This window comes from Python bivittatus, unplaced genomic scaffold (assembly GCF_059951505.1).
Source record: "Python bivittatus isolate LINGU-HERP-01145 unplaced genomic scaffold, Pbiv_v1 ctg000080_np1212, whole genome shotgun sequence".
Classification (NCBI taxonomy): domain Eukaryota; kingdom Metazoa; phylum Chordata; class Lepidosauria; order Squamata; family Pythonidae; genus Python; species Python bivittatus.
In genome coordinates, this window is record NW_028277035.1 from 88622489 (window position 1) to 88635583 (window position 13095).

At 43.6% G+C, this 13095-nt stretch overlaps 1 protein-coding gene across 2 annotated transcripts in view; it reads right to left on the reverse strand.

Annotated features, from left to right (window-relative positions):
- Positions 1 to 13095, reverse strand: part of ABCF1 (ATP binding cassette subfamily F member 1) — a 30202-nt gene that overhangs the window by 10639 nt on the left and 6468 nt on the right. Inside the window, exons 3-16 of one of the 2 annotated variants that reach the window (XM_025174117.2) lie at positions 12483 to 12569; positions 12216 to 12348; positions 11778 to 11815; positions 10728 to 10829; positions 9163 to 9225; positions 8272 to 8343; positions 7364 to 7450; positions 5198 to 5272; positions 4257 to 4373; positions 3165 to 3248; positions 2464 to 2586; positions 1837 to 1937; positions 1185 to 1270; positions 157 to 296 (exon numbers count right to left, since the gene is read on the reverse strand). In XM_025174117.2, coding sequence (XP_025029885.1) covers positions 157 to 296; positions 1185 to 1270; positions 1837 to 1937; positions 2464 to 2586; positions 3165 to 3248; positions 4257 to 4373; positions 5198 to 5272; positions 7364 to 7450; positions 8272 to 8343; positions 9163 to 9225; positions 10728 to 10829; positions 11778 to 11815; positions 12216 to 12348; positions 12483 to 12569 — 1308 coding nt within the window. Of the gene's footprint in view, positions 1 to 156; positions 297 to 1184; positions 1271 to 1836; positions 1938 to 2463; positions 2587 to 3164; positions 3249 to 4256; positions 4374 to 5197; positions 5273 to 7363; positions 7451 to 8271; positions 8344 to 9162; positions 9226 to 10727; positions 10830 to 11777; positions 11816 to 12215; positions 12352 to 12482; positions 12570 to 13095 lie in introns of both variants that reach the window. The other variant, XM_007439736.4, reaches the window with a different exon arrangement.

Below are 13095 nucleotides of genomic sequence, written 5' to 3' on the forward strand. Positions count from 1 at the left end.
TTTTTTTAAACGCTTGGGTTTTGAGCATGCTAAAGACATGCTGGGGTCACTGCAGGATAATGATCTCTTTCGGTCAAACTCCAGAACTGCGTAAATGAATCATGGAGAACCCCTCCCCACACCAAGACTAACAAGCTGGTCGTGGCTCCTGGGTACCTTTTCCAGGCGCTCTGCTGCGGTGTCATCCCCTTTCTCCAGCTGTGTCTGCAGATGCTTCTCTTCCTCCAACAGCTTCAGCCGCTTGGTGTCTGCCTTAAGCACAGCTTGCACCGCTGGAGTCTCATCTGCAACAACCTCTGCAAGGAGCAAGAGGAGGAAGAGAAAATGGAAAGAAGCCATATGGAGGGACAATCTCCTTGACCAGAGGACTGTTAAGTCTCGTGGCATGATTTTATGGAATGCTGAAGAATTTTTCAACCAAAGGGAAAAAATAATCTCTTTGAATTCTAGGATAGCACATAGGGCTGCAATAAAGGACAAGCAATACACTTGTCTTCCACATGTAGCAGTCCCTACCCTACTGGCTTTCCGAAAAGATTTAAAGATGTGGCTCTCAGTGTGCCTGGGGTGACATGGGCTCTACCCGCCCCTAGAGGTGGTTAGCCCCCTGATGATGCTCCCTGGAATTATTTGCCAATTTTCTATCTTCTTAGAATTTATTTATTTCTAGGATTGTTTTTATGTTGTATTTTAATGAATTTTTATCTTGTTGTAAACCGCCCAGAGTCGTTTCACGAGATGGGTAGTGACAAATTTGATGAATAAATAAAACAAATGAATAAATAAATAATCTGCTTATGGGCTTTAATGTCATCAAAAGATCGGAAACTCAGCGGCGAAGAGATCTGACAATCCATCAGAAAATCTCAGCTTCCTATCATGCCTAAACCAGGACTGATGCTAGTTCAGCAACTTCCAGAAAGTCACCTGAGTTACAAGAGTCTAAAGTGAGAGACAACAGAAGATTCTCTCTGCCTAAGAGAAACGACACCAGATTGACCAGCATGCTACAACTGGGTACTCTCCAACTGTATTAGATTACAAATCCCATCAGCCCAGCAACATAGGAGTTTTAGCCCAAATCCTCCTGGAGGAAACCAGGTTGGAGAAGGATAGCATGAACACAAAAAAGGGATCAATGAGCCCAAGAGCTGCCAGGTTTTTTGTTGTTGTTATTTCTTTACCTTGTTCACAGAGCAGCACATCAATATTGGGTGGGATGCTCAAGGCCCGGTTAGCGATATGTTTCAGCAAAGTGGTTTTGCCCTTCCTGAAAAGGACAGAGAACAGATGAAAGAGGCAGTGGAGATGACCATCAATGCCGCTCCCAAGTATTGCAGGATGGGGAAGATGAAAGAGGATAAATACAATCTACGCACTTCCCCTTTTGGAATGGTTTTCCTAGCAAGAAATTAGTACTGGACAAATTAGAACATTTTTTTCAAATGGTGGGGTAATCAAATAAAACAGTCGGGATTCCAGAGGTAGCACACCCTCATATGTAATTTGTGAGGTATCTCCTATTAAATGTTTTAGATGCCTGTTGAAGACCTTTCTCTTCTTCCACACCTTATCTGTAGAAATGTTGGAGGAATAGTTTGCATTTCTGCTGGTCAAACGTGTGATTGAAACATTACATAAATGATGAAAATCACTGTGGGCTCTCCAACCTAACAGATATTCATTAATGGACACCAACTCCCTGCAATTAGTCCTCTAAAACAAGGTCTCACTATATCGCTAGGTGTATTTTTTAAATCTGTAAAATGTTTCACAATACTTTTGTACAGGAGACATTATAACATTGATATAATAATTATAATAACATACACCTACCCATTAGGGCCCACCAGACCATATCGGCGCCCAGCTACAATATATAAGTCTGCATTGACAAACAATTCTTTTCCATGAGCTGAGATGCTAAACTTCTCCAGCTATAACAAAAAATGAAGGACATTAGAGATCTTTTTGAGTTTTTAGACATATTTCACCCACTGGCTTTTTTTTTTTTTTTTTTTACTCTGGTGGTTCAGCAATTATTCCAAGATTGCATTTTACTGCTTCCGTTATTTTGGGGAGCAGCTTGGAAGATATCTGTGATAAAACACAGGACACCACCATTCGAAGCAGAGATTTCACAATTTACCTGCACTTACTCTTACAGAAACAGGCTTAGAAAAATGAGAAATTATTATTGTTGTCAATTTTTAGGAAGCTGTTTAAAAGCATTAAAAAAAAAAGCCTTTAAAAAAAGCAAACCTTATTTATTTACAATCCTGAACATGCAGAATTCTACAATCCTCCAAACTATCATGATCCTCTTAGCCCCCTCTTGAGTCACAACCCCAAAGAGAGAATGAAATAAAATGCAGCTATATATATTTTATTAAGAGGGTAAGAGAAATGGAGAACGCTGAAGAGCTACCACTCAGAAGGGAGGGTGAAATAAGACTGGGGTACCTTGATGTCTGAGGCATTTTCCAACATGGCTTGTCTTGAGGTCATTTCCGCCTGGGATACTGAGAAGTCGTTCTCCGCCGCGCTGGCTGCTTTCAAGGTTGCCACCTGCCGCTCATATTCCAGCTGACGGAGCAAAGAAAGGCGCAGTCAGGCCATTTGCCTATTTCACACATTATGTTGCTTTCCAAGACAAACTCTCTTGAAGATCAAAAGTTAAAACAGCAAAAGATGCCATACTATTATTTCTTTGTAAGATTTACATAACTGCCCACCTCACATAATTGCATCTTCGGGCAATGTACATCGAGGATAAACCAAGCAGGGAACCACAATTATAAATAAAACACCAGGCAACATCAAAAGAAATGAAACCTATGACCAATGTATCAGACAACAAACAGCTGGAGTTAACCAGACACATTCCACCTTCCAGAAGACAGGGTCATCTATCGTCCTGTCCTACACCTTGGCTACTTTGGGTAGATTCCACAACACAGAGATGATTCCCAATCTCAATTGCAATGAGATTTATTTCTGTATGAGAGCTTTCATAAACCCCTTAAAACAGAAATCCAGAGGGAGAAAGAAAATAAGATGCTGGGAGTATACAACAAGAGTGTGTGCTATGGCTGTAGTCAAGCAAAGTCACAGAAAGCATAGTAGAGGTAACAGCTGGCCTACTCTGGTGGACCAGATCTAACCTGTTTCTTGAGTTTCTTCTTCTCCTTCTTGCTAAGATGTGCATAGGGATCATCTTCCTTCTTCTCTTCTTCCTCCTCCGATGGCTACAGAGTTTAGAGGAATCCAGTCATGGTAGCAAAAGGTTATCATGCAGGAAAACCAAAAGAGTTTACTATGAAATCTTTGGCACTTGGATACAGAACAAGACCCATCCCTTCATCGCCAGTGCTCAATTTTACTTCAACAGGCTACTTTGACTGCTTTGTTGCTTCAACTTCTATTATGATCACAAGTGGCTTGTCTTAGGAGAGGGAAGAGACATTTCTATGCAATCTTTCCAATCCTACTACTTGCACATTCACTGCTAGGGTTCTAGTGCAAGTCTCAGGTTCATAGGCTGCCCGCTCATCTCTCTCACCTGTACGTGTAATGCTCAGCAATCCCAGCCAAGGGGGCCCTTCAGGGATCTAATGGAGTTTGCAGAGCGCCCTCCTGAGATGCGATGGCACTGTTTGCCACTGACAATTTATTATGGCCCATCTCAGTTAGGACAAGCTCTGGCACAAGTTCTTCCCCAGAAGAAAGCTCTACCGTGCAGAGAGCAAGAGCCAGGGAAGAAAACTGGGCACTTTATGGAGCAGTGGCAAACAGCCTACACTGCAACTTTCATAACATCTGAGTGCCCCAGAAACCATTTTGCAGCCCTGAAACACACTCTGAGTCCCTGTAATGGAAAGGGATAAAACAGTCACCTTTTATTTGCCTTTTCTGCATTTTGGGGAAATTGCGGACCTTTAAAGAGCAGAGGCTTATAAAAACCATTTCATTTCTTAATAAAAAACCCCACTCCTCCCATGATCCTATATGGGTATTTTAGTTTTAATTTTTTCCAGTTAATGACTGACACGGGTGGAGAATGAGAGCAGTGAAATCAGCTCCAGAGCATTCAAACATCTGAAGTACCTTGCAGGAGGTCAGGTTCCTGAGGCCTGCTCTTCTTCCTGACTTACCTGGCTTCCTACCTTACCCCATCATATGTAAGAAGGGGCAGCACAGAGGAAGGTATATTAACCAAAGGATTCATACACCACCAGAGAGAACTGGATCCTTACCGGCTGGCTGCCCTGTTTGGATTTCTCTTTGTCCTCAGTGAAGTCCTCCTCTCCACTATCCTCTTCCCCGTCCTCTTCATCATCTGTTTCCTCTGCCTCTAGAGCAGCAAACATATTCTGCAACGATGAAGAAGCCAACATCAAGAAAAGAATACATTATGTGCTTGGAAAATGTTTATCATGTGTTCACTTCCAGCAGATCCACATATCACTTCATAGAGACCAATAGAGGTTGCATAGAAGGGTTACATATGGAAGATACTGTTATTTAGACTGAAAGCCAGCTTGGTCTAGTGGTCAAGTTGTTGGATCAGAAGCAGAGAAACCCAAGTTCTAGTCTTGCCTCAGGCATGGAAGCCAGCTGGGTGACCCTGAGACAGTCACTCTCTCTCAAGTCCGGAAGAAAACATTGTCTAGAAAACTGCATGGACTTATCCATGGGGTACCAGGAGTCATGTCTGACTTGAAGACAAAAGCAAACAAACACAGATTGCCTAAACTGCTCCTACGATCCTAAGAGCAAGGCAAAGAAATATTCCGTCAATGGAGGTTTCATGCAAACGCTGGACAGTAATTTGTCTCAAGTGGGGTTGGATCTAGAAGACCTCTGAGGTCCCTTCCAACCCTTGGATTCCATGATTCTATGAAATAACAGAACAATAAATCCTCAACCAGTTGCTTCTTTAGTCAACATTCCTGATTAAGCTGGCACTATTAACAATCTTGCCCACCTTGACTGACAGTTGCATGCCAAGGCTCTGAACCCCCTTTGAGGGACCCCCCGTGACTTATCGAAGAGGGAGACACCAGTTCCACAATCTGAAACAGCAGATCTGAGCTCTCTGAAAAAGGCAGCACTCAGCAGACAGAACAGTAATGGAATCTCATGTATCTTCTGCACAACCATCAAAACTGGGCATTCGGGCTTCTTGAATGCTTACCTTGGCTGGCTGATTGTTCTTCCCTTTCGCTTTTTTTGTAGCCTCTTCAGACTGAGCAGCTTGTTTGGCTCCAGCCTAAAAAGACCAGAAAGCAAGAAAATGGGCAGAAACGGTGTAAGTAAACAAAAAACAATAGTAATTCCAACCCTCTCCCAGCCTTGTAAATAATCTAATTGTTGAAATAAAGCCATTAAAAATTAGCCTACTCAGATGCTAGGAGGCATCCCTCCTTAAGGGAGGAAACCGTTTTTATTTAAAATAGATAAAGTAGCCTGCCTTCTGCTTAGCGGGGATGAAAGCCCCCTACCATCTGTCCCATTAGATGATGCCAAATCAGTTCAACTCTGGTCTTGCTGCTAAAGATCTTCCTTTTTTCTAATTAACTATCAAGATTCCAACAGTTGCCCCCAGAACTCGCTCAGCCTGTACGATGCAGAGGGAAACTGCTAATCTTCTGCCCGCCCCATGCAATCTTATTGCAAAGGTGGGGGAGAGGGAATGAAGGATATGGGGAATAAAGACAGCTTGCCAAAGGAAATGCAGAGAGGGCAGCACATCTGGGGAAGGGGGTTGAGAAGCACCATAGCAGGCCAATGGGCCAATCCTGGCCACACTACAAATGCCTTCATGCAAGAGAAAAGGCTTTGCTAGAGCCTTTCCTGTTCAAGTGGTAGCTTTTTGATGCAAGATTACATATAGAGAAACCTTTGAAGAGATTACTACAATGCCCCCCCCCCCGCAATTGAAGTGATATAGTTCTAAGAATGTACTATACGCTGTTGTTGAACTGGTCCCAGGATCAGTACATTACAAGTAGTCCTCAGGTTACGACGGCAATTGGGACCGGGACTGCCATCACTGAGGAATGCAGTTGTAAAGCATGACATCACATGACCACATCGCTTAGTGATGACAATCTTGGAAATTCCGGTTGCCACCATAACCCCAAGACACATAGGTCATTAAGTGGGAAGTGGCAAAAGTCCCAAGTAAGGAGTGCGAGGATGCCATGGGTGGGAGGTGGGGGAGGCCTGATGCAGGCTGTGTGCAAGAGCAGGGAGGCTGAGAGAAGCAGGGTGCAGTGCCACACAAGTGCAGGGAGGCCAGGGAAAGGAGGCTGTGGGTCAGCGTGAATACAGGGAGGTCAAGGGAAGGAGGCTGTGGCGCCGCACAAATGCAGGGAGGCCAGGGGAACTTACCAGAGTGACTTGCAACCTTCCCTACTGGCTTCCCCATTAACTTTGCTTGTGGGAAGCCAGCAGGGAAGGTGGCAAATGATGATCACATGACCAAAGAGTGCTGCAACTGTTGTAAGTGTGAGCCGGCTGCCAAGTGCTCGAATTGCAATCATGTGACTGCGGGGGTGGTGAGATAGCCAGAACTTCGAGGACCGATTGTAAGAACCATTTGTTCAGCTCCATCACAACTTCGAACAGTCACTGAATGAGTGATCAGTAAGCAAGGACTACCTGTATTCTGGTTGGCAGGGTAAGAGAGAATAATGCCACAGAGATGCAGCCTTCAAAGTTGTTACCCTTGGAAACTGAATAGGGGAAGACAGTGACTTAAGATATCGCTTCCTATTTAGATCACTGTCTCAATACAGTGGTACCTCGGGTTACGAACGCCTCTGTTAACGAACTTTTCGGGTTACGACCAGCTCCGGCCGCAAAAATTTACCTCGGTTTGCGAACTCCGCCTCGGGGTACGAACAAGATACCCGGCCATTTTCCCTCCTGTGACACGGTCCGCGGCCATTTTTCCGTCCCTGACACGTGGTCCGCGGCCATTTTCTGCCCCTGACACGTGGTCGTAGGGAGGGGGACTCTCCCTCCAAGCAATAGCCGCCTCCCTGTCCTCCACGCCAGAACGGATTAACGGTAATTACATTGAACCTTATGGGGAAATTTGCTTCGGGTTGCGACCAATTCGGAGTGCAACCAGAGTCACGGAACGAATTAAATTCGTAACCCAAGGTTCCACTGTATTTAGGTTCCAGTTTTGGCATCCCCTAGAAAAGATGGGGCTGAATTCCTGAATTCTACCCAACTGAGCTATTTTGATCATCCAACAAACAATCCCAACCAGAACTTTGTTAATGATCTATCCATCGCCCGCTCTCTTTGGACTTGGACTCTCATTTTCCACACTCCGCTTCTCCTGCACCTTAGATTTTTCCTTGGGCTTCTTGATTTCTTCTTCTGCTTCCTCCTCATCACTCCGAGCCAGGATTGCAAATGCTGAGCCTTCTCTCTGAATGTAAAAAAGGGAGAGAGGGAGGAACACATACAGACCAAAAGACTCAGCCAAGCACAAATTTCACACAATGAGAAAAATACATCTCTTTGACATTTCTTTTTGTGCTCTTCTGGAAGCAAAAGTGATGGATGAATGTCAAGATCTGCATCTGTTTTTTCATTTCTCCTTGCTGATAGGTGCTGAATCTTTCTGGTAATTATTCACCCTTCCTGGGCCCTTGTCACAGAAACTGTCTACAATCCAGCCAGCATAATGGCTAATTCCCTCTTGTTTTCTCAAATCTCCTCTGCAATGGTGTGTGTGTGTGTGTGTGTGTGTGTGTGTGTGTTTTCATTTCAAGTGCTTAAAAACCAGGTTGGTGTAGTGGTTAAGGCACTGGGCTAGAGACCGTGAGTCCTAGTCCCACCTTAGGCACGAAACCAGCTGGGGGACTTAGGCCAGTCCCTCTTGCTCAGCCCCAGGAAGAAGGAGGAGGCAAGGGCAAACCACTTCTGAAATCTTGTCAAGAAAACTGCAGGGACTTGTCCAGGCAGTCACCAGGAGTCAACACAGACTCAAAGGAATGGGGGAAAAAGGGTTTACCTTGTAATAAAAGACAGTCTAAGGGAATTATTTCAGCTCTATGTCCTTTGGTTAAAAACATGATCAGTCTCCTTGATTGTATGATTGTGGTTGAAGATTTATTAGAAAAGGTTTATAAAATAATGTGCCCAGCTTATACAACCTAAGACACATTGAAGGAAGGGATACTAAGCTACAAAATCCAACATTAATATCACATATCCAGTATGGAGAACAGAATCGAACTCACAAACCTGTTGTTTTCCTTTGTTCTTCTCATTCTTTCTGCTTTTCCGCTTTGTGTCTTCCTTATCCTCTTCCTCTTCCTGAATGAGAAAGGCAGACATTCCATTTTTATTCATTTTTCCAATGAGGAGAGTAATGTCCACAGGTCAGACAAGTCAAGATGGTAACTACGATGCTGTGATTGAAGCTTTTTTTTTTTTTTTAATAGGCATTGCATGTGTGATGCACATAAAAAAACAGGCAGAGCTTTGATCATACCATCGCAGCCACCATCACAACTTTTCAGACCAGGCCTTGCTAACACCTCCAAGTGAGACTTCCCCACCTTGCCCCTTTTCAGAAGGATGGGCTTTCAAGACAACTTGGAAAGAGAAATCCTTTCTATGCCTTATGGGCTTTTATCTGACAGGGTGTGATTTACGTGATGGCACCAGCTTTCAATGTCAAGGCGAATTCTCTGGAAAGAATGAAGCAATAACAGAAGTGCTTTGGAACTTATGCATATGTATTTCCTTCGCTGTCATACAGCTACAGAATGCTCCCACATGTCTAGCTTTAAAGGGATTAGTGCATGCTTGACTTCATTTATACATTTCACTTTAACTGGTAAATATATTTAAAGATCTCTTTGATCAATGTCTACAGCCGTGCTTCTCAACCTTGGCGGCTTTCACAGGTGAGGACTTCAACTCTTGCTGGCTGGGGAATTCTGGGAGTTGAAGTCCACACCTGTGAAAGCCGCCAAGGTTGAGAAACACTGGTCTACAGCTTGAGCCTTTTGGGTACAGTGATCATAGCACAGACTTAGGAGTGAATGAACCATCAAGTCCCTTGCAAGCCCTTGTTCTCTGCTCCAAGGATTGCCTGGCCTCAGTTTACTTCAGACAGTTCAGACTGACCTTCTGGGTGGTTTTGGAGCCTTTTTTCCCTGGTCTCTTCCCTTCTTCATCATCAGAGGCTGCCTAGAGTAATAAAGTTTATTTATTTAATTTATTTGTTAAATTTATATGCTGCCCATCTCCCCCAGAGAGTGACAAAAATTGGATTTTGATTATTTCTATACTGTTTTTACTTAGAAAAATGCCAGAAAGACACTCCTGACACTCAAGCTACAGCTTCCTACATCCTCAACAAAAATGTCTGCAAGGTAAAACTTCAAGATTGGAAAAAAAACCAGGAATCTGACCACCAGGATTCCTACACATCTGCAATTTCTTCTATTTAGGAAACAGAATTTATTTCGAGTGCTGGGAAAGAGCCAGGGCCAAACAGATTTATTATCACTGCCTAGGAATTTGGAAAAATTCATCTCAGCTCCACTGACAATCATTCTCTCCTTTCCATAAAATGAGACTTTAAAGTAAATGCTTTCATGTGAATGCTTTAAAGAAATAGTCAAGGCCGAAGACAGCCAGACTGTTGATCAAGTTATATATTCTTGTTTTGCACAAAGGAGCCCTCATCAGCAGGAAGCAACTCTGACCACTCACTATAGCCCTCAACCTCAGCCTTCAGATTTTTCTCAAGCATTAAAAAACTTCTGCATGCAGGCATTACACCTAGCTTTAAAGCAAGAAAAAAAAAGAAAAGAAAAGATGGGTTGTGCATCAGCTGGGCTCACAGATGACACCCATTTACTTTTAGATCAGGCAACACACAATCTTGCTAACTGGGATCAAGGGCCACCATTTGGGGGAATAAAGTCCCTATCCCTTCTTCCAATCTAGCATGGGATCCTGTTACACCAATGGCCCCTTTGCGATTGGCCAGGTAGAAAGCAGTGGTGTGGCCTGTACAACGCAACCAATCCATGCTGCATCTTCTGTGTTGTCAAGTTGGAATGGAATGCTCTGCATTTTCTGCTAACCTCCATCTCCACTTCATTGCTACAATTGATGGATTTGGGGTTTTATCAAAGATGGTTGACCAGGGAGTGTAGCCTGATTCATAATTGCTCTGGTAGAGTTTTGAGTTAAAATTATCCCTTTCTTCCTAAGCATGCAAGACTCTTACTGATCCTGTTAAGTTGTGTGAACAAAATCGCTACGTGCCCTGGGACTGAGTCCAGGGAATATCCAGAGCTCTTAAAGCTTAGAAAGCATACAGATTTCTTTCCGTGGCCACATGGCATGGTCCACCCAACCCGTCACAAAAGTGAGGAACACGTACTATTGAAGGCTGCAGCACCTTAGGAGTAATTCATAGGAGAACCACATAACAATCACAGAAGGAGCTGTCTGTCCTCTCCATGACATTTTCCCCCAAGTGATCATTTTTGTTTTCCTTTTCAACCTACTCTTTTTCTTTTTCTGACCCTCTCCCCACTTAGCAGGGTGAGACAGACAGGATTGCTTGCGATATATTTTGAAACACAGCTGAAGGTCACATGAAATTAGGCTGCCCACCCCCACCTAGAAACTTCCTGCCAGATCACTCCCGTTAGATTATTCCCAAACAAGCTCACCTTGTTGCTCTTATTCTTGTCAGGTTTCATGGGCTTTGATGTTTCTTCTTCCTCCTCCTCTTCACTCTGCTCCTGGTTCAAGGCAGCAAACACATTTCCTTCCTGAAGGTGACCAAGAGAGAAAGCGCTAGTGAGAAGAATGTCAAGAAAAGGACCAGGCGATGGAACCTCCTCAAGACACCAAAACGAACTAGCCCAAACATTCACACTTTTTCAGGCCACAGAATCTGTTAATTAAAAAAAAAAAAGCCAAGGATCCCCTGATCAAGAGACAATGCTCTAATGACAGAAAATTAGTTGCGTTGGAGTGAACTTTTTCTTTTTCCTTAGTCTCTCATGGAACCCCATCAAGGAACACAGTCTGAAAACACTCCCTTAGCAGCTGTCTAGGCATTGGGTTAGGAATATGAACTGAAGTACTTTCCTTTGCCTAAAGACATAACAGAATCCTGATCATTAAATGGCTCACAACCCCTGCCCCCAATATGATCATTATCTTAATGAATGACATGATTTAATATTTTCAAACTGTATTGATTTCCTGCCAAATTATTAATCTATACTATTACATAGGAAGGAAACATACTAACTTGACTTTAAAAAAAACAAAAACCCGAGGGCTGAGCATTAGCCAGCATGGCCAAAGGTGACAGATGCTGGGGGTTGAAGTTCAGCAATATCTGGAAGCCATGGATTCCCCATCCCAGTTTAAGTTAATTATGCTTATTCTGATTATGTATCCATAATTCCTCCTAACCCTCTCCCTGCCTTTTTAAAACAGCTTTAAGGGCCATACTGACTGAAGTGTCCTAGGAGTAAAATATCTGCTACTCTCACTCACTCTCGCACCACCTTGTTCACTGTGGAGGACACAAGCTTTGCAGAGCACCATTTTGTATTCTGCATTACTCAATCCATATTCAGAGAGCTAAAGGTTGCAAGGGCTGGTTTACTGCATCCAAACTCTTTTCTTCAGAGGGTAACTCATTCTGTTTTCACCTCTCATTCTTGTCCAACAAAAAAGGACTTTGAAAGCACCCAGGAACTTACTTTCTTTTTCTTGCCTGCTTTGGTGACAGCAATGGGCACTGGAAGAGAAGCAAAAAGTCATACTGGGTTGTGATCTAGAAAGACCCTAGGTAGGATCAACTTCACAATCTGAAGGACATACTCTAGCTTTCCCTAATCAAACTAATTTGGATTACAACTCCAATCATACCCAACTGGCAGAGGATGGCGGCCTTGAAGAACGCATCTCACTCTTAGGCAAACTTGCCTGAAATCTTGCAAGATCTTGTCATTCATCCATGAAACTTTATGAGATCTCAGGTAGGAGCCCTGAAGTCTCTCAAGGTCTCAGCCATTTATAAACTTAAATATCTATTTAACATGGGAGGTCTTCACCACGTCAAGGAGTGTTGCAAGTACCCAGGGCCAACCCCTATAATAGCAGTCTGAAAAGCAATATGAAAGCCTGCAGCCTCCCACCTTCATCTTCCTCATCACTGGCTTGGGCAGACAGCTTCTTCAATCTCTCAATCAGCTGGTTCTCCTCCTCATCTTCTTCTGCTGCCAGTTTTTTCTTCTGGTCTTTCTTTTTATCTCGCCTCTTCTTTTGCTGCTGCTGCAGGCAAGAGATCCCCCACAAAAAAGAGAGAGTCAGAGGATGGGCAACCTGCTGCCTTCAGCAGAGTAATGCCTTGGCTTCAGAGTCCACAACGACTTATACAACGAGCTGATTTGGAAATGACTTGCCTGTTGCTGTTGCTGCTCCTTCTTTTCTTTCTCTGCTGTCTGATTCTCGCTGGAGTGTTTCTCCTCCACAGCCAGTTCCTCAAAGAACTTGGGGCACAGGAAAGCAGTTTGGGAGAATTAGTGGCAGGAAGATGACAATAGAGCAGTAACATATTTCTAACACTGCCACTCCCGCCGCAAGGATGTGTAACTCTCTTGCAGCTGGGAGATGCAAACAGATGTGTGCAGAATTTTCAGCAATGATGAGGAGGATGGTATTTGGAGATGTCATGACATCAGAGCGGATGGACCAATGTTTAGGTGCATCTCGGGTAGGTTAAAGAGCAGAAATGGGGATATTAAGTCCTTTAAAAAACCCCAAATAGAGAATATTGACCAATTTGGGGAGGAAGGAATTTGGGCTTTTAAGTAACGAAATAGGTGTCTTAAGCTTCTGCAAGATTTAAGGCACTGATTTTATCTTTTAGCTCCCCCATCACCTAATATGCAAAATACATAAATAAATAATGTGCTATGGCCGTGCTCTCTCTGGGCCTGCAAAAGGACCTCAAAAGGAATACTGGAAGCGGTAACGTGGCCCATGCTCATCCTACCGAAAGGATGATGGAATTTA